The following is a 20,576-nucleotide window of genomic DNA, read 5'->3' as shown; positions in this document are numbered from 1 at the left end:
GTTTGATATGTACGGTCCTAATTTAAAGCCAATTGATTGAATGCTTCAATGTCTTTTGGACATATGCAATTAAATGCATACATCACACAGGACCTGTCATGTTTATCTAAATCCCTTCTGTACATCTACACATAATATATTTATATTGATGCATGTTTTGGAGTCTTTACCATTTTCTAACATTCATACAGGGATGTTTCCAGTATTTCTGTGTGTCAATAATGTACCAATGCTTTTAATTTCATTGAAGTACAGCCAGGTGTTTATCTGATGTGCTTGTTTTTTGCATGAACAAATGCTTCACCTGTCCAGAACCTGTCCTGCTTTATTACTAAACACTGTCTTGATTCTGAATTTACTCCAAGAGAGAAAGTACTTTACCTGCGTAGATGCTCAAAAGACAACATGTGACATTTTTTTTTTACAGCTAGTAGATGCTTAAAAGCTTCCGAATAATATAAGATAAATGTTTTAAGTGAAGAGTCTACCTCTCTAATCATCAAAACTTATTTTAGAAATGCAAATATGGTTTAATATAAGATCAATATTATTATCCTTTTGATATTAGTCCTAGCAGAAGTCTTATTGTTAAAAAAATAAATGACAAACACATGAATGACAAAAAGTTGTGTTGGTTACCATGGAAACAGGGGGAACATGGATGATGCATGATGTCAACATGTTTAGCTGTGATGTCTCTCGTGTCGGGACATTCGTTCATACATTGAGTTCATACATCGTGTCCCCTTCGTGGCTTCTGTTCGGCCGTTCACCTCAGCACCAGCCGGGCTGTCGCATCCTCTCCCCGGCAACGGGAGGAGGAGGCTGCTCGGGATGAGGGAGGGTATCACGGTCCCACGTGTCCTCCTCATCGCAGACCCAACGCATCCTCTCTTCCAGTCCCTTCGTTTCCGCATACTGCATATTGGTATATACACCCTCATCCATATACACCCATAGGCACCCATAGGCACCCGCACTCTCCCTTTCCAAACTGCCATAGGTCTAGGTTATGATTGATGTGTCATCACTCTGATATGCTAATCCATATTCTCAAAAGCGGTGTTTTCCTGAGCTGAGAGAGAGAGAGAGAGAGAGAGAGAGAGAGAGAGAGAGAGAGAGAGAGAGAGAGAGGGAGAGAGAGAGACAGAGAGGGAGAGAGAGAGAGAGAGACAGAGAGAGAGAGAGACAGAGACAGAGGGAGAGATGAGAGAGAGAGAGGGAGAGAGAGAGAGAGAGAAAGAGAGAGAGAGAGAGAGGGAGACAGAGAGACAGAGAGGGAGAGAGAGAGACAGAGAGGGAGAGAGAGAGAGACAGAGAGAGAGAGAGAGAGAGAGAGAGAGATGAGAGAGAGACAGAGAGAGAGAGATGAGAGGACGCACATCATCAGATGTTTAGCAGATTCACTTTCGCCATCATTTCTGCTGTGCCGTTTTGGGTGTTTTTCCTCCCCTCCGTCGGTCGGGTTCGTGACATTTTTGCGGCTCTCGATGTTGTAATCCGGGGGAATATGTGAAGATCATGCTGGCGGTGTGGTGCTTCATGGTCTTTGCTGCAGTGGGCGAGAGGTTTGCGGTCTCAGGTAAGGTTTGGATAAAGAGCGGGAGCGCCCTTTTCGTTTCCCCCCTTGCATCAGCTGTGATATTATTGTAGCGGGGGCTCGGTGCCAATCAGCCCGCTGGCCTGAAAGCACTCCACGATACATTTACTGCATCAACACATTTCCATCGCAGCCACATCACATATATCTAATGTGCCCATAACCACCATAAACGCTTTATGATTTAACTTGTCAATCACCAATCAACGTGTTTTACAGCCTGCGTGATGATTGAAGCTACAAAGGCCCTGTGTATATGTGCATGTGGTAATCACTCCACTATAGAGCCCAATAAACTATTATAAAATACTATATTATTACGTGGACTACATTTCTTAGTGGCTGATAAAACGTTGTTAACTGCTCAGTGTGATAAATGAGGTCATCAAAGCATTAGCTTACAGAAACAAACACACTGATCTGAATGCTCACACAGGGAGACTCGTAAAGAAATATCACTTTCAGATCAACTTCTACCATTTTCTTTGTTTATTACAACACTGAGGTCCAATTTAGAGAGCTGTGTCCCTCCCTTGCCAAGCCCTTTGCACGCTCATAGTAAGAGTGTCTTTGTTGTACCACCTGCAGGAGAGGACAGAAGCCCGGTACAGGATGAAGGTATCTGGGACTGGTTTTCCCCGGCAGGGCAGCCGGACGGCGGGGACACTGCCATTAAGGTCACCTATCCAAAGCGGCTGGTGCAAAAGATCGAGTCGGAGGAGGAAACGGCTCATGAGTACTTGGATACCAGGGTGAAGAACAGCACTGGGAACACCTTGGTAAGTTGTCTCAAATCCCCAATTCTGTTGTCTGTGAGTTTTAATTTGGGGGCAGGTACACCAAGGGGTCCTTGACAGGGTTTCAGGAATCTCCCAGCAAAATGAGGATTAGATTAATTTCACTGTAATGAATATAAATGATCCCAGTTGTCAATGTATGCACATGGCTTTTTAAATCAGAGGATTCATTATAACCTCACGCTTGACACGTAGAACTGTTTTTTTTTTCTGGACCACATCACATGAAATGGGGGCCTGCAGCTTAATGTGCCGATCAATACATTATAGGAAACCATTCATAACTTCAAGTCTGGTGCTCAGCATCATCGTGCATCCTTATTAAAGAAGATGTACTATGGGTGGCAGTGTAGCAAGTGTTTGTGGACACATCTATGGGTGTGACAGGAAGACAGACGGTTATTCTGCTGCTGGGAACCTCATTTTTCCAGCGTCTCTAACAGTGCAGCTCACACGCAGGTCCTGCTACACCAGGATGACAGTGCAGGGTGGTGTTTTGCAGCAGACTCCGCTCCTTGTGATTTTGACCCAGTTAGTCACTGCAAATCCCTTTAAATGTCCACAGTGAAGTAACGTCAGCTGGGGAACCAACACAGACAAGTTGATGTTTTTTACAGCCTAAACCCGAGCAGTAACATCTTGCAACGCCTCCTGACTCCTGACATGCTTTGTGTACAGTACAAGCATTAGAGTAAATGCAGTCTATCAAGGAGCTGGTTCAGTGTTTGGGTGTGTGTATGTAGTGGCCCTCATCTTCACATGACGAAGATCAGCCCGTCCTCAAATATTGAATCATTTTGTCCGATCATCCAGCTGCTGGGCTGAGCCCTCCACTTCATTATTTCATTATTCATTATTCAGCAGTGTGTTGAAGTATGTCCCCATTCATTATGAAGCAGGCCTGTGTGAGAAGTGCAGCATGGTCCAAGAGGCTTGAGCAGTCCCCATCCCTAACCCCCCCCCCCCCCCCCCCCCTCCCTCTCTCTCTCTGCCATGCTGATATTATGTAGTTCATCTGTTGTGAGAGAGAACATTAGGCTCCTCACACACACAGTCACAGGTTTGACTATAGTTAAGATGAATGTTAATCTTATTCTAACATAATATACAGACGATACAAATGACGACACTGTTCCAGCTGCTTGTCTAGACCTGCTGTGTTTAGTTTCTTTAAATATTTAAGACGCTTGGAATGAGGGACATAATACATTTAGAAGCAGCAGGGGGTCACGAGCTGACCTTTTTCTTTCTTTTCTGTCGCATCATGCTGCTTTGAAAGTAGGCAACAGTATTTTTGCCTAACTAGTTTACGTGTTTATCTGAAAGACAAATAAGATTTGTGTTTTCTGCACGTTTTTGCATAAATACTTTGTTTTGTTTCAGCACCGATTGGATTACAATTATTTTAAGATTTCAGGCTGATGTGCTGTGCAAGAATATTTATATTATTGGTTGATATCCTGTATCTGAAATTGATTTGATTGGTTATTGGTCATGTGAGAAAAGCACTGAGACTAATTCCCACTTAAATGTAACAGGTTGTTGTTTAACATAAAGAAATCAGCCACCTCCTTTGACATCACTATGATTATACAAAGATACATATTGATTTCATAAGGACAAGGTGGTCAGATAGTTTTGTCAAGAACAACATTTCAATCTCACCTTTTGAACCAACGTGCACGACGAGTCCTTAAAAGGATTTTACCGTGCACTGAGGAAGTCACACACAACACAATCGTAAAGCTGCACAGAGACAGGAGCCCCGACGGACTCCATTCGTCAGCCTCTCCGAGACAGTAGTAAGAGATGCGTTGTCCGTACTCCCTGCAGGGAATAATTCCTGGATGGTGATGCATTTGATTGTAAAAGCCCAGTGATTCACTGCAGCCTGGTTCCTCCAGACTGAGATCAAAGCCACACTGGCACAGTCAGAGCTGCTGAATAGACACACTGTTTAGTCTGCAGTAAAATCTTTCTCTCTCCTGGCCCGGCTGTCCCCCCTCCTCCTCTGGCAGCTGTCCATTAGGGGCATTGGCACAGTATGGCTGAATGTAGACCGTAGAAATGAAGACACAACACCTTCGACTCCCGATTAGACCTTGAAGACTGGACAGTAAAGTTGTCTCCCCTCCTTCAGCTTCCTCCATACGTCTCTATAACTAAAGTCCCAGCGTGGCGCTTTAACAACCGCAGCTGTACCTGGACGCTGGCAGCCGATCAATGGAGACTTTATCAGTCATAATATTTCATCTGTCTCGTTGCTCACTGTTGATTCTGTTGAATCATTCATGGAGAACTTCACAATCACTGTGTGGCTTTTACAGAGCGACACTCAACCTCAATTGTTTTGTTACACTTTGATTGAACAACTATGTAATCTGTGTGTGTGTGTGTGTGTGTGTGTGTGTGTGTGTGTGTGTGTGTGTGTGTGTGGGGTTTCTTTTTCTCCAGCCCGTCCACTTGGCCCAGAGCTGTTTCCAAGTGGCAGCGTTTGGACACAGCTTCACTCTGGACCTGGAGCTAAACCAGTTAGTATTACCATTCAAAGATCATCAGCTCTGCCTTTCTGTACGCTCGTATCAGCAGGTGCTTTTAATTCACTGCAGATGTCCTCATTATCATTTCCCAGCACTTAAGCAAATGCACTTAGCGCCTCTATTATGTTACTTGACAAGATGGGGAATAACAATGTGGCAAACACACAGACACACACTGCTGCATGTTCACGAGGTGCCACTGGTTTTATTAACACCACATATTAATATGTTCACTTAGTCTTTGTGGGATAAATGTGAGGGCAGAGCAAGAGAGGGAGAATGTCCCGGATGAAAGCACATTTTTTGGTTTGATGATTTGGAGGTAATGCTGTTGGAGATGTTCACGGTTTCTCTCCTCTCCTTGCAGTCACCTCCTGTCTTCGGAATACGTGGAACGACACTTTACCCAGGATGACAGACCCTCACAGTCGGTGGTAAGACTGATCGCGTGGGGTGGGGATGTGTCCTGACAGGATTTTAGAGAGTGAACTTGTCTCTTGGCACAAAGATCTTTGCATATTAATGAGATGCATTTGTTTTTTTGGCTGTAGAAACTGAGACTTTGTCACATTTTACACCGATGCTGCTGCCAGTTAATGCAGGTGTTATTATATAACACAATTCCTATAATTGTAATAATAATACATTTTATTTCGCACTTTAAAAGGCACTCAAAGGCACTTTACATTGTCATATAAACAGTAAAAGAAACAGTTAAAGCAATAACAACACAATAAAAACAGCCAGAGGAAGGAATATATTTGATGTATCTCATATAAATTCATCTAACGCATATCTGTTTGATTAAAGTCTCACTTTAGAAACACAATATGTATGTAACATGTTAACAGTATGTATGTTACGGTGCTCTACATGCGTGGGGTCAGCTGCGTGCATGCGTACCTTTCTGCTGTGGCCTTTCTCAGACAGTGAAGAAGAAAGGGAGCGGACGCCACAAGCTCAGAGAAAGAATTAAGAGATAAGAGGAAAATGGATGAAAGCCTTGACATCTAATGTGACGTGCGCTTGTGAGGACAGACCAGAGGAATGTCACTGCATTCTGCCAGCCAGTAGGGAAGGCACATTCTTTCCTTCTATATAAATGTGCCACTCATTGCCCCCCCCCCCCCCCCCCCCCCCCCCCCCTCCAGCAGTCACCCACCCACCCAGCCAGCACTCCATGTCTCCACCCGCAATAATGCCAAACTCTCCTTTAGTCCTCCTGACCAATCACAAGCCTGTTTCCATAGCGACGAGTTAGCTCAGCAGTGTCATTAAGTTCTTGGCAGCGAAGAGAATGAAAGAAGAGCGAGAAGGAGGGAAGAGCAGAGCCGACGGGAGAGGAGGAGGGAAAACGAGGAGCAAAATGCCAGTTAATACAAAGACAAGATGAGTTTTGGTAATGTTAGGGGAGTATAAGCGTTTGGTTTGTTCCCAGAGCGGTGGGAGGGAGAGGAAGCTTAAAATGTCAGGGATGGAGACCTGTAGTCAGGGCAGATTGTTGCTCGGCTGGACGGTGGCTTCCCGTGATGCCTGTGATGTTGATGTCGCTGGACATCGCAGGTGTGATGCATTCAGGGCTGGCACGTCGCCGATGATATCAGGGTTCCCACGCAGTATGGAAGAGTATTTAAGTTCAGTCATTTCCAGCACTGAGAAAAGAGAATATGGAAAAGGATTTCTGTTTTCTATTATTTCTACAAAGAATGTGTAATGCCAGTTGGATACCATGCAAAGCCACCGGGCATCCCTGCTGTTACTGTAGGGGTTGAAGGTCTGCAGTATTTAAATGCACATGACGGAAACAGCATGACATTGCACTGTTTAGCATTGCAGCTCGAAATGCTGTGCATTGATTTTGTCTGTTAATTGATTTGTATGAGCTACAGTATTCAAGGAATTATTTGGCATATACAGAGAAATCTGGATTACTATTTGAGACTGGGAAAGTGTGGGATTATAAAAGGAAAGATGCATCCCTATCTTTTGTTTCTATTCAAAGCACTAAAGCGTTGTTTGCCTGAGCTGAAATCCAGGTGAACCAGTGTTTCTCGCTTTTCTCACCTCTCCTGGTGGTTCAGCTTCGCCGCTGTGAGTGCTAGCCGGAGACAAAGGGGCTCCATCGTGGTAGTCAAGGTCGTTCTAAAGGCCAGGCAGGAGCAGAGGACAATTCTCGTCTTGTTTTTCAGTTGCAGCCGGCCTACTGGGAAATCATCCCGGGGTAAATTCTCCTTGTCAAGGGTTTACCTCCCTCTCTATTGTCAGTGAAGCAGAATAAAGTGGAGTAGAGAACGGGACCCAAGTAGGTCAGAAACTGTGCCATAAGCGCGATAGTGGGGAAAGATGGAGAGAGGAGTCACCTATGCGGAGGTTTTTCCTGAGCGCTGACCTATTACAATACCCAATGACGTATAACAGAGAGCCTGAAGTGTGTCAGTGGAGGTTGTTGATGATGGTGCGTTGTGTCCACAGGGAGCGGAGCACTGCTACTACCAGGGAAGGTTACGAGGTTTACCAGAGTCCTGGGCAGCTCTCTCCACCTGCCACGGCCTGCGGTGAGCCTGACAGCAAACCTTTATTCAGAAAATCACAATTCATCTGCACACATGATTAACTAATTGTGCTCAGCTGTTACGTTTTCTACCCCCTACTGCTCTGTTTATGTGTCCTTCTCTTGTCCGTGGTCCTCAGCGGCATGTTTTCCGACGGCTTCTTCTCTTACGGGATTGAGCCCGTTCACAACGGGAGCAATCGGGTAAATAGGAGCGTGATCATTTCTGAATTATTGAGAGTCTAGATTGTTGTTTTTAAGTCCTAATGTGTTTAACGTCATCTGGATGTAATCTGTTATAGGAGGATGGCGCTCACTTAATCCGCAGGATGCCTGATATCAGACTTTCCCCCGACTGCACAGGTACATAGATGCATTTAAAACATGAACTACTGACACTCACGTCAGAATAAATCTGCCTTTAATTCTTTTCTAATCTTCTTATCTCTATCATAACATTGCATATAACTTCCTTGCCTTCAGTTAGACCCGACCTCTTATTCATTGTTAGAAGAATTTCAAAATAAGAGTCTAGTAAACCTCCAACATTGTCGTCTCTCCTATGTTCAGAAAGCTCTTCACACCAGTGAGAGAGGACACTTCTGCGACGCCGTATAAGGGCCAATCAGAACTTCTGAGATTGAATTCTTACATTTACAAGAAAGAAACTTGAATATTCTCTGAGATTATAATGTCACACATTTATGAGAACTTGTCACGTGACATCGCTTCACTCGACAACGCTGTAATGTTTTGACTGAACAGCGAGATATGAGTAATGTCGGCGCTGCACCTTACAGCACAAGAGAAAGGTTGTGCCTGCAGCTCTGCTTCTCTGTGTGTCCAGACTGTTCAGAGGACAGTGAGTGGGATAGCAGAGGAGGTGACGGTGATGACGACGGACCGGACCAAAGGACGGAGGAGCAGGTGTCGGGGGGGCTGAGGAGATCCAAGAGATCTGTTCGCAAGCCCTCTGTCCAGACTGAGACCAAATACATTGAGTTGATGGTGGTCAACGACAATGAAATGGTGAGTCAAAGATACTCTTTGATCAGCGCCGGTGGTCTTTATCGTACAGAGGAATTAGAGATGTCCGGGTCAAAGAGGCTTCTAACCGTGTGGTTTGCATGGTAAAGATAAAGGATAAAGGTGTGTGTGTGTGTGTGTGTGTGTGTGTGTGTGTGTGTGTGTGTGTGTGTGAACATGATCCGTCTCTTACACCATGTGTGTGTCTCTGTGTCTCAACAGTTTGTACAGCTACGTCGCTCCAGCAGCCAAACCAAGAACTTTGCCAAAGCGGTGGTCAACATGGCAGATGCGGTAGGAGCATACACACTACTCTGCATACACACTACTCTGCATACACACTACTCTGCATACACACTACTCTGCATACACACTACTCTGCATACACACTACTCTGCATACACACTACTCTGCATACACACTACTCTGCATACACACTACTCTGCATACACACTACTCTGCATACACACTACACTGCATACACACTACACTGCATACACACTACTCTGCATACACACTACACTGCATACACACTACACTGCATACACACTACTCTGCATACACACTACACTGCATACACACTACACTGCATACACACCACACTGCATACACACTACTCTGCATACACACTACTCTGCATACACACTACACTTCATACACACTACACTGCATACACACCACACTGCATACACACTACTCTGCATACACACTACTCTGCATACACACCACACTGCATACACACTACTCTGCATACACACTACACTGCATACACACTACACTGCATACACACCACACTGCATACACACTACTCTGCATACACACTACTCTGCATACACACTACACTGCATACACACTACACTGCATACACACTACACTGCATACACACTACTCTGCATACACACTACTCTGCATACACACTACACTGCATACACACTACTCTGCATACACACCACACTGCATACACACCACACTGCATACACACACACCACACTGCATACACACCACACTGCATACACACTACACTGCATACACACTACACTGCATACACACCACACTGCATACACACCACTGCATACACACCACACTGCATACACACCACACTGCATACACACTACACTGCATACACACCACACTGCATACACACCACACTGCATACACACTACACTGCATACACACCACACTGCATACACACCACACTGCATACACACCACACTGCATACACACTACACTGCATACACACTACACTGCATACACACCACACTGCATACACACTACTCTGCATACACACCACACTGCATACACACCACACTGCATACACACTACACTGCATACACACTACACTGCATACACACCACACTGCATACACACCACTCTGCATACACACTACACTGCATACACACTACTCTGCATACACACTACTCTGCATACACACCACACTGCATACACACCACACTGCATACACACCACACTGCATACACACACACCACACTGCATACACACCACACTGCATACACACTACACTGCATACACACCACTCTGCATACACACCACACTGCATACACACCACACTGCATACACACCACACTGCATACACACCACACTGCATACACACTACACTGCATACACACTACACTGCATACACACTACACTGCATACACACTACACTGCATACACACCACACTGCATACACACTACTCTGCATACACACCACACTGCATACACACTACACTGCATACACACTACTCTGCATACACACCACACTGCATACACACCACACTGCATACACACTACTCTGCATACACACCACACTGCATACACACTACACTGCATACACACCACACTGCATACACACCACACTGCATACACACTACTCTGCATACACACCACACTGCATACACACTACACTGCATACACACTACTCTGCATACACACTACTCTGCATACACACCACACTGCATACACACCACACTGCATACACACCACACTGCATACACACCACACTGCATACACACTACACTGCATACACACCACACTGCATACACACCTACACTGCATACACACCACACTGCATACACACCACACTGCATACACACCACTCTGCATACACACCACACTGCATACACACTACACTGCATACACACTACACTGCATACACACCACACTGCATACACACTACTCTGCATACACACCACACTGCATACACACCACACTGCATACACACTACACTGCATACACACTACACTGCATACACACCACACTGCATACACACCACACTGCATACACACCACACTGCATACACACCACACTGCATACACACACACCACACTGCATACACACACACCACACTGCATACACACCACACTGCATACACACTACACTGCATACACACCACACTGCATACACACCACACTGCATACACACTACACTGCATACACACCACACTGCATACACACCACACTGCATACACACCACACTGCATACACACCACACTGCATACACACTACATCTGCATACACACCACACTGCATACACACCACACTGCATACACACTACTCTGCATACACACCACACTGCATACACACTACACTGCATACACACCACACTGCATACACACCACACTGCATACACACTACTCTGCATACACACTACTCTGCATACACACCACACTGCATACACACTACACTGCATACACACCACACTGCATACACACTACTCTGCATACACACTACTCTGCATACACACCACACTGCATACACACCACACTGCATACACACTACTCTGCATACACACTACTCTGCATACACACCACACTGCATACACACCACACTGCATACACACCACACTGCATACACACCACACTGCATACACACTACTCTGCATACACACCACACTGCATACACACTACACTGCATACACACTACTCTGCATACACACCACACTGCATACACACCACACTGCATACACACCACACTGCATACACACTACACTGCATACACACTACACTGCATACACACCACACTGCATACACACTACACTGCATACACACTACACTGCATACACACCACACTGCATACACACCACACTGCATACACACTACACTGCATACACACTACACTGCATACACACTACTCTGCCACATGTCAGGAAGTGTTTGTTTATTTCCACATTTGCTGAATGTGCTATGCCAGACAACACGCAGAGTATTCACAGCACAGGTGTGGTGCCAGCGGTGCACTGATGGGCGTGTTTTGGTCCCCAGATCTACAAGGAACAGTTAAACACAAGGATCGTGCTGGTCGCCATGGAGACCTGGACCTCTAAAAATATGATGCTGGTAATGGAAGATCCGTTGATAACGCTGCAGAACTTCATGAAGTACAGGAAGGACAACATCAAAGATCAGAGCGACGTCGTCCATCTTTTCTCGTAAGAGGAATCTACTACCTTGAGAATTAAGGCTCATTTGATGTTCGGGTTTTTATTCTAAATGTTGGTATCTTTCCTTTGCACCTCAGAGGGCGTACATTTCACAGTAGCCGCAGTGGGACGGCCTACACAGGAGGGGTGTGCTCTCCAACGAGGGGAGGAGGCATCAACGAGGTGAGGAAAATCTATTTATTTTAACAGTTGTTAAAATTAAACATTATGGTTTCGCTAAATGTAGATGATTCAACCAGATCAATCAAATCAATGTTACCTCATATTTGTTGCACAATTTAAATTATAAAATTTAATGATTTAAACTATTGTTAAATAGTATACAAGGTTTTTATATTGAAACTCCTTGATTGGACCTTTATTATTATTTAAAAAATATTATTTAAAAAGCTTTAAATAAAATATATTTTTTATTAATTATTTATTATAATATATATGTTTTATAATATTGTCTGTATGTTTTAAAAAATGTCAAAATATTTCTCTAATCCTGGGTTTTAGAACATCCTGGTTGGTGAAAGAGAAGTTACCTCATGTCCACATGTTACAATAAGACTCGTGTGGATTCTATGTTTGATTGTTGCAGTTTGGGAATGTAGGAGCGATGGCCATCACTTTGTGCCAGAGTCTCGGCCAAAACATCGGCATGAGGTGGAACAACATACGCAACTCTGCAGGTATAAGATAACAGAGAATATGCATGGGGGGAGGATCGAGCGGTCTATAAACCTAGGGCTGAACTGAATAAAATATCAAAGCGAGAGAGTAAGATCAGCGAGGGAAGGGTGGAGGCGAGCAGCGACAGTATTGAGGTTACTGTGGATATGTCTGTCCAGCAGTTCTCTTCTGTAATTAGACTTCTCCATTAGGTGATTAGTCACCTGCGTCCAAGAAGGAGGGGATGGTTGTAAGAGCATTGAGAACAATGAGCTCAGTGATTAATGTTGAAAAGCTATCAGGTTCATTATTTAAAGCCAGGACAAGAGCTCAGTGCACACACGGTATGCTCTCCACATCACTAGTTCTATGGAAAGTCTATTCTTTACTGCAGCATGTGAAGTGTCACAGCTCGGGGTGGTAAACGCTGATCCCTATGTTATTTCCTTCACATTATTTATTTAAGTTTCCCCGTCTCATGAGTGCTTTTCTTCCTCCTGGTCTTCTTCACAGGAGACTGCAGGTGCCCAGATGCGTGGCTGGGCTGCATCATGGAAGACACGGGGTAAAGATCAAACATCTCTTCTCTGTTTGTTGACACGACTGTTTTCTTGCCTCCCCCCCCCTAACTGTGATGATCATTTCACTCAATCAAACACCTGTAACAGAGGGATGCTTCGACTTTTCCTCTTCGATGAGAAAAGCCTGCGATGATCACGGCTTGTGTTTGATTTGTTGACACATGAGACGTCAGCATGCCCAACCACCTTGTAGGAATTTGAAGTTGAATGTAAAGTGTTACACAGTATGCGTGATTTGGCTCTACTGACCAGATGGAACAATAAATATTCATTTGCGCGAATGTCCAACTACAGATGGTAACATTTGTGTGCGATTGCAAAGTGAAGGCACAGACAGCCACGGAGGATTTGGCATTTCTTATTGGCAGAGAAGCATTGTGCTGTTTATTTTTTGTCATGTCCTGGTCTCGATCTGTGTGTGTGTGTGTGTGTGTGTGTGTATACAGATACTATCTTCCCAGAAAGTTTTCTCGCTGCAGTGTCGATGAGTACACCCAGTTCCTGCTGCAGGGGGGCGGGAGCTGCCTCTTCAACAAGCCCAACAAGGTGAGGGATGTGGGGATGTAGGACGTGGTGAGAGGAGCCTCATCATATTTATAAACTCATTAATCGTCAGACATTCTCCCTCACTCCCCTCTTTCAAAACCCACCTATTTAAATCAGCTTCTGATCTGTGATCTCCTTTATTACTGACACATTTCATCTCTCGTCCATCTGCCTCCCACTCATATATATATATATATATATATATATGTTCTCATATATGTCCGTCTCTGTCTCCATCAGCTGTTGGACCCTCCAGAATGTGGGAATGGCTTTGTGGAGCCAGGGGAAGAGTGTGATTGTGGATCGCAGGTGGTGAGTAACCCAGTTAGATCTCTTACTGTCAGCTGTTTTCTGGAGCAGAGCCGAACATTTGTTGTCCGTGGCTGCAGGAGTGCGCCCGTAGCGGAGGAGCCTGCTGTAAGAAGTGCACACTTACCCACGATGCCATGTGCAGTAACGGACTCTGCTGCAGTGGCTGCAAGGTGAGCCCACCTTTATAACGAGGAGACAAAGAAGTGAACTAAATATATACAGATGGGTGAAGAACTAAAGGGGAAACCAACATGAAGAGTGTTGGTGTGGAGTCCAGAACAGCGTCAGTGCTTCTTGTCAAGTCTGTGGAACTTCATTGGAGGGATGAACCAGTTTTTAATCAGTGTTCTCATTGAGATCAAGTTCAGAAGATAGAAATAATAACTAACGTAGCAAAAGGATGTATGGCATCCGAGACAATCAGACATATTTAAATAGAATAAAATGAAGGTGAAAGTTTGTCTTACACCTACACGTCTTACACTTTAGTGTCGAGTCAGCGGTTGGTGTAGAGTCACACCTGTCCTCCATAGGTGTGAAACTGGGCTGAGATCTGGTGGCTGTAAAGGCTTTAGCATTTTCAGACTCACCAACCATTCAGTGAGCCCTGGTGCATGGACGCATCTGCATTGCACATGTTTCTTCGCTCTTTTATTCCATGTTTTCCTTTAATGTATCACCCGTCAGGTTGGAAAACAGGGAATTTGAAAAGACATAACTTGAACATTTTTGGTCGTGCTGTTCTTTGGTTTTGCTCATCAAGCTGGCAGGAATAAGAAATGTGTTCTATAAATATGATTTAAACCTCTACAGCCGTCATCTTAGTGTCAAGGGATTCATGCTGTGCGCCCCAGTTTATAAGTATACCGTACTTTTCCCCAAATATAGATCACACAAACAATGAAGATTAAACTGAATGCAATAAAAGTCAAAAAATAAAAAGTGCACAACACGTATGATTAATGTACATGACTTAACCAGCATTGTTTCTGTTGCTGTGACCCAGTATGAGCGGAGAGGCGTGGTATGTCGAGGGGCTGTGAACGACTGTGATATCCCAGAGACCTGCACCGGAGACTCCAGCCAGGTACAGTTGACTGTAATGTAACACTGGGGCGGGAACAACTGCAACACAAACAAGAATATGCAGAACATTAAGCACTTTTCTTCTTTTGCAGTGTCCTCATAATGTGCACAAGCTGGACGGTTACATGTGTGATACGAGTCAGGTAAGGGCTGGATTGCAGCACGTTGTCCATCCTGCAGCTCACTGTTGCGGATGTTTACTAGATTATTGTTGTTCTCTTCAGGGCCGCTGTTACGGCGGACGATGCAGGACTCGTGACGGACAGTGTCGGGGACTCTGGGGTTATAGTAAGTGTACAGCATGTTTTATAATAGCTTTGTAGTCTCATTTTCTTTGCAACTAGCTTCTATCTTTGTTTGCCCTCCCAGATTCAGCAGACAGGTTTTGTTATGAGAAGCTGAACGCTGAGGGGACAGAGAAAGGTAACTGTGGTCCGGGTCCTGAAGGCCAGGGCTGGCTGCAGTGCAACAAGCCGTGAGTCTGCTGATATTTCCATAGAAGAATAAGAGTGTGTTCGCTCTGTTCTGCTTCTTCTTTTTCTTTGTTGCAAGAAAAGTGGTGCCTTAGCTGCATGCTGTGCAGATATTGCACCGCTCAGGTTTGAGTCTTTGTTGAATGTCAAAGATAAGGCTTTATTGGATCATATGCAACAGATGCCATGAATAGATGGAGACCAACAATATTTTTGTTCTGTTATTAAGTGCTGTACAGTATGTCTTTGTATATGTCTGAGTCATTCTAATTGTAATGAAGAACATATTAAAACACCTTAAAGAGCCTTACTGCAGCGTTCTAAAGACTGAAGCGTGGTGTTGCGAACAGCCTTTGTTGCATAACATCCTCAAATCTTGACTTGAAAGTTCTTGAAAACAAAAAGAAGTGAAATGGTGTGAACACAGCTCACATTTGATGCCCTGTTATCTCTGCCATGTGTTCCTGTTTAGGGACGTCTTGTGCGGCTTCCTGTTCTGTGCCAACCTGACAATGAAGCCAAAGTTTGGAGACCTGCAGGGTGAGGTGACCAGCTTCACCCTCTACCACCAGAACAAGTACCTGGACTGCAGGTAAGTGGGTTTCACATATGAACATTAGCATGTACTGCTCCTCTCCCAGTCTGTCTGACATGTTCTGATGCTTCCCTCAGAGGCGGCCATGCTCTGCTGGAGGACGGCTCAGACCTGGGCTATGTAGAGGAAGGCACTCCCTGCGGCCCCAACATGATGTGTTTGGAGCGACGCTGCCTCCCGGTGGCAGCGTTCAACCTCAGCACCTGCTCAGGGTCCAACTACGGGCGCATCTGCTCTGACCACGGGGTAAGGAAATATCAGTCATATCATTTACATGCACTCAGTGGCCATGTCGTTAGGTACACCTGTGCAATCTAATACGACGTCGTCATCTTTATGAAGCTTGAAAGATTTCCTCTTCTTTGTCATGTATCCAATAAGCATTTCCTGGTCACACTGTGAGTGTTACTTCAGCAGCATCTCTCTTCTCATCTCCTCTCTCCTCTCTGTCCTGCAGACCTGCAGTAATGAGGTGAAGTGTATCTGTGACAGGGACTACACAGGGAAGGACTGCAGCGTCTTTGATCCCATCCCTGAGCCAACAGTCCCGACGGGCCCAGAGAAGAAAGGTCCATAGCGCCTCCCAAACCTGCGCACGTCTCTCTCTCTGTCTGCCTCTCATATCCCCCTCATAGTCTCGACCCATCATCACTGTAGAGCACAGTATCTCCTCCTTAAACACCAAGAGTAGTTCACCTGATTAGTAAGCTAAAGGGATTGTTTGAAGTGGGGTTGTATGTGGTACTTATCCATCGTCAGTGTAGATGGCGGTCAGCAGCAAAAGGTATTTTAGCCACCTAAAAGAAAGTCCTAAAAATACCAATGTGCGTGTAAGTGTGCGCTATATTTAGAATGTTTTCACCACTTCATCTATAGACCAGCTATAGACCAGCTGCTTTTGTCAATGGCTGTTGTTGATGACAGCTTCAGTTCCCTGCTGAAGATATTCTAAATTGAAATACACTCAAACTATTATAGATTTCTTTTAGTTGGGCCTTTTTTTTAGGTGTCTAAAGTATGTTTTTTGCTGCTGCCCCTGAACACAGCACTACATTGCTTTGCTCTGTCTGCTTCTCCAAAGTGCTTCTACTGTAGTTACACTGACTGGATAAGTAACTCATAAACTCCACTTCAAAACATCCAAACTCTCTTTAACATCAATGTTCAGACCACACAGTGTTTCCCTTTCTGCCTTGGTTTCAATGTTGGAAGAGTGGGTGTGTATTGAGACACGTTTATCTATTAGAGCATATGTGCATGTATAGTGTGTGTGTGTGTGTGTGTGTGTGTGTGTGTGTGTGTGTGTGTGTGTGTGTGTGTGTGTGTGTGTGTGTGTGTGTGTGTGTGTGTGTGTGTGTGTGTATGTGTATGGTAGTACTGTATGTCTTGCAGGCACACTGCCATCTTCAAGTGTCTTCCTTACTTTCTTGCAGTCGGCCATTGACACAGAGCAATAGAGCAGCTGCTCTCATAGGGTCATAAAAGCACACTGAGCAAGAGGGTGTCCGGCTGAAAGAGCAGGAGAGGGGGAATAAGAACAAAGTAATAAAACTCTCTCTCTCTCTCTTGTTACTGTTGTCTCCCTGACCTCCCTCGCTCACCCGCCCGTCCTCCCACCTCCACCCCACGTGCTGGTATCCTCCTTTCCTTCATCTCTCTTTCTCTGTCTGCAGGTATCTTACCATCTGCCTCTCTCTCTCTCTCTCTCTCTCTCTAGTTGTTGTTGATGTACAGTGTTGATTCTGTCCTCTGACGTGTGTTTTTTAGTGGTGTTGTTTTGTTTCTGCCCCTCCTCCTCCTCCTCCTCTTCCTCCTCCGCACCCTTCCTCCCTACTCCTTCCTCTGCGCAGGTCCCAGTGGCACCAATATCATAATAGGGTCCATCGCAGGTGCTATTCTCCTGGCAGCTATAGTCCTAGGGGGAACAGGATGGGGATTTAAGTAAGAGTTCTGGCATGCCTTTGTGTACCCGTCTGCTTCTACCTAAAGGAACCCCCGCTGCTCCCATTCTCACCCCTCTAGAATACTAGATGCTCGTTTGCAACTCATGGCCCACCCGGGGAAGGGGAGTCTAAGCTCGGCCATGCTAATGCTTCTTTAGGCGTCAAATCATTAATCAACCCTGAGCTCCATCCTGACACGGCAGGACCGACACTTTCATCTGCCAGACTCCACTGCACTACTTTGTTTTTAGCATTTTATGAAACATTTGAATAGTTACAGTGGATAAAACGCCCCCCCTTTTATATATATGTGCTCTTTCAGCCTGCATTATCCAGTGTTTCTCCTGCAGACAGAATCTTAACCTGAAACGCGCTCTGATGTGCTTCTTCTGCACTGCTCCAGCTGTGCATGCTTGCTATTGTTCACTCACTTATGCTCTGACCTAAAAGGACGGCTCCTACTTCACTCTCAGTTAGATATTTTAAGATAATTGTGGCTGATGAAAAGCGCTGTAAATTGAAAAGCAAAAAACTCAAAGCATGTATCCGGTCCTTTGAGGTCCAGAGGTAAGTGTGCATGTGTGCATGAGCTGTAAGAAGTTAGAGGGTGGGTGTAGAGGTTCCTGGTGGAGCGTGGTTAGTGCCATGACTTCTGTTGACCTGCTGCATGCCAGAAAGATTATGATAATACGTTGAATGACTGTCTGAGTCATTGTTTGATATGTTTTTGGTCTCAAATCTCAAAAACCGTATTCAGATTAAAGTTTTGTACTTTAAGAAGCTCCTTAAGAACTGGTTTAACACTTCTAATTGTAAATGAAAGATGTTTTTCTTGTACAGTTTTACCTTTATTGCTAATTTGTTCTTTAAATTTCATGCAATTCGAATGCAAGATGTTCAGCTTCATAACAAGCTTAATACTAGTTGATCTTGTCACCAGTTGACATTAATATGTTTATGTTTTTGTCTTTTCTCTTGACGTGTGCTCATGGGATGCAGGAACATTCGGAGAGGAAGGTATAACATGCAGGACCACGACCGTGTGATATTCTGTCGGTGGAGCAGCATCACCGATCATCCCATCCTAAAGTCCCTCACTTACTCCTTCATTCAACATCTGAACTTCATCCCTACAGGGCACCATGTGACCATCTCACTGCTCCTTTTGCTTGAATGATTCATCCCATTTCAAGTCCCTGTCTCCAATCCCATAATATTCCCTTTATCGTTTCTCAATCATCTTCCTCGTATGTGGCCTGTACTGTACAACAGTTCTTATTCTTTTTCTGTTAACTATCTCTGTCTTCACTTCTCTTTCAGATCTGGTGGAGGATAAGATGTCTGTCTGTGTGTCTCTCTGTCCTGTCTACTCTCGTCTTTCTCCTCGCACTGTGTCGTTTCCGAATCAGAGAAGAGGGGAACAGAAAAAAAAAAAAGTCTTCCACTCCTGCCCCAAAATTTCTCTAAATCTCTAGCGAATATGGTTTAGTCCACGGCCCTCGTCTTCTCCTATCGTCTGTCCTCCTGCCCGGCTCCCTCCTCCTCTGAGCCTGCGGAGCTCCTCTCACCATACCAGCCAAATCACGTGTGGCTGCCGCTTCCTGCATCGCCGCTGAGAACTGAGTCCAGGCCGCGCCGAGAGCGAGCAGGTGGCTCTTCCTAGTGGGAGACGCCGTGGTCTTCCTCCAGTCCAGTGGCTCTAAGAAGGAGATTCGGTGTCTGTGCGCCTCCTTTAATCACGTCTTGATGAAAAACATATCAACGGTGGACCAATTTAATATGAGACATGTCTTTCCAATGCCTGCCTGCCTGCTCACGAGCTAAACCGGCCACCAACTGAGTCCACAGTTAAATGTTGGACTAGCACACAGACTGGCCATCTACTAGAATATAATGTTACAGGAGCTCAACCGTTTCCTGTTATGTTGAAGGGAAAGGACCCGACGCACACTTCCTCCCAGGCCAGGCAGTGACATCTCAAAGTGGACAATTATCTGTTTTAATTGACAAAGTGTGGCAACGTGGATACAACTGAATCCCATTCGACTGTTGTCCGCATGTTTTCCAAAGAGAGGACTAATGATCGTTTAAAAAGAATGGCTCAGAAACCAGAGCCCAGACTGAGTCTATGTTCATTGTGCTTTGTTCTTTTACCTTGAGGCGTCTGACCTGCCCCCCACCCACCCCCACCCCCCACCCTCTACAAGTTTTCAGGTACACAAAGGGAAGGTGTTGTGGTTTTGGGATCATTTTTAAACAACTGAACTATGAAGCAGCAGAGACCGTAACTTAGTGTTTTCAACCAACATACATTCCACTATATCTGTGTGTGTGTGTGTGTGTGTGTGTGTGTGCGTGTGCGTGTGCGTGTGCGTGTGTGCGTGTGTGTTCATCACTTTCAGGCCCAAAGTTTGTACGCTCCGAAGGTTGA

General features: G+C 45.0%; 1 protein-coding gene across 3 annotated transcripts; it reads left to right on the top strand.

Annotated features, from left to right (window-relative positions):
- The first annotated feature begins 1,316 nt into the window (after positions 1-1,316).
- Positions 1,317-20,344, top strand: LOC115012145 (disintegrin and metalloproteinase domain-containing protein 11-like). 3 transcript variants are annotated; one of them, XR_003832641.1, is made up of 27 exons: positions 1,317-1,582; positions 2,189-2,379; positions 4,852-4,928; positions 5,305-5,371; positions 7,410-7,492; positions 7,629-7,692; positions 7,791-7,851; positions 8,336-8,517; positions 8,737-8,808; positions 11,774-11,940; positions 12,030-12,114; positions 12,539-12,629; positions 13,123-13,174; positions 13,637-13,736; positions 13,977-14,048; positions 14,126-14,218; positions 15,055-15,135; positions 15,227-15,277; positions 15,359-15,422; positions 15,504-15,609; positions 16,080-16,199; positions 16,280-16,448; positions 16,660-16,771; positions 17,636-17,744; positions 18,053-18,143; positions 19,145-19,162; positions 19,466-19,487. XR_003832641.1 is itself a non-coding variant. In XM_029437589.1 (26 exons), the coding sequence occupies exons 1-26, from the start codon at positions 1,522-1,524 to the stop codon at positions 19,479-19,481; spliced, it is 2,346 nt and encodes a 781-aa protein (XP_029293449.1). In that variant the 5' UTR covers positions 1,317-1,521; the 3' UTR covers positions 19,482-20,344. The 3 variants fall into 3 exon arrangements, 2 of the variants coding, with proteins under 2 accessions (XP_029293449.1, XP_029293450.1); XM_029437589.1 differs by lacking the exon at positions 17,636-17,744 and having other exon boundaries at positions 19,466-20,344; XM_029437590.1 differs by lacking the exons at positions 1,317-1,582; positions 2,189-2,379; positions 4,852-4,928; positions 5,305-5,371; positions 17,636-17,744 and adding an exon at positions 6,282-6,336 and having other exon boundaries at positions 19,466-20,344.
- Positions 20,345-20,576: the final 232 nt, after the last annotated feature.

This window comes from Cottoperca gobio, chromosome 8 (genome assembly GCF_900634415.1).
Source record: "Cottoperca gobio chromosome 8, fCotGob3.1, whole genome shotgun sequence".
In the NCBI taxonomy this organism is placed as follows: Eukaryota; Metazoa; Chordata; class Actinopteri; order Perciformes; family Bovichtidae; genus Cottoperca; species Cottoperca gobio.
The sequence above is the reverse complement of the archived record's forward strand: the minus strand, read 5'-3'. Positions and strand labels throughout refer to the sequence as shown.

Coding starts and splice junctions, on each gene's coding strand:
- LOC115012145 (XM_029437589.1), top strand. CDS start 1,522: ATGCTGGCGGTGTGGTGCTTCATGGTCTTTGCTGCAGTGGGCGAGAGG. Junction 8,809..11,773: donor TGGTCAACATGGCAGATGCG/GTAGGAGCATAC, acceptor TTTGGTCCCCAG/ATCTACAAGGAACAGTTAAA. Junction 16,449..16,659: donor GCATCTGCTCTGACCACGGG/GTAAGGAAATAT, acceptor TCTGTCCTGCAG/ACCTGCAGTAATGAGGTGAA.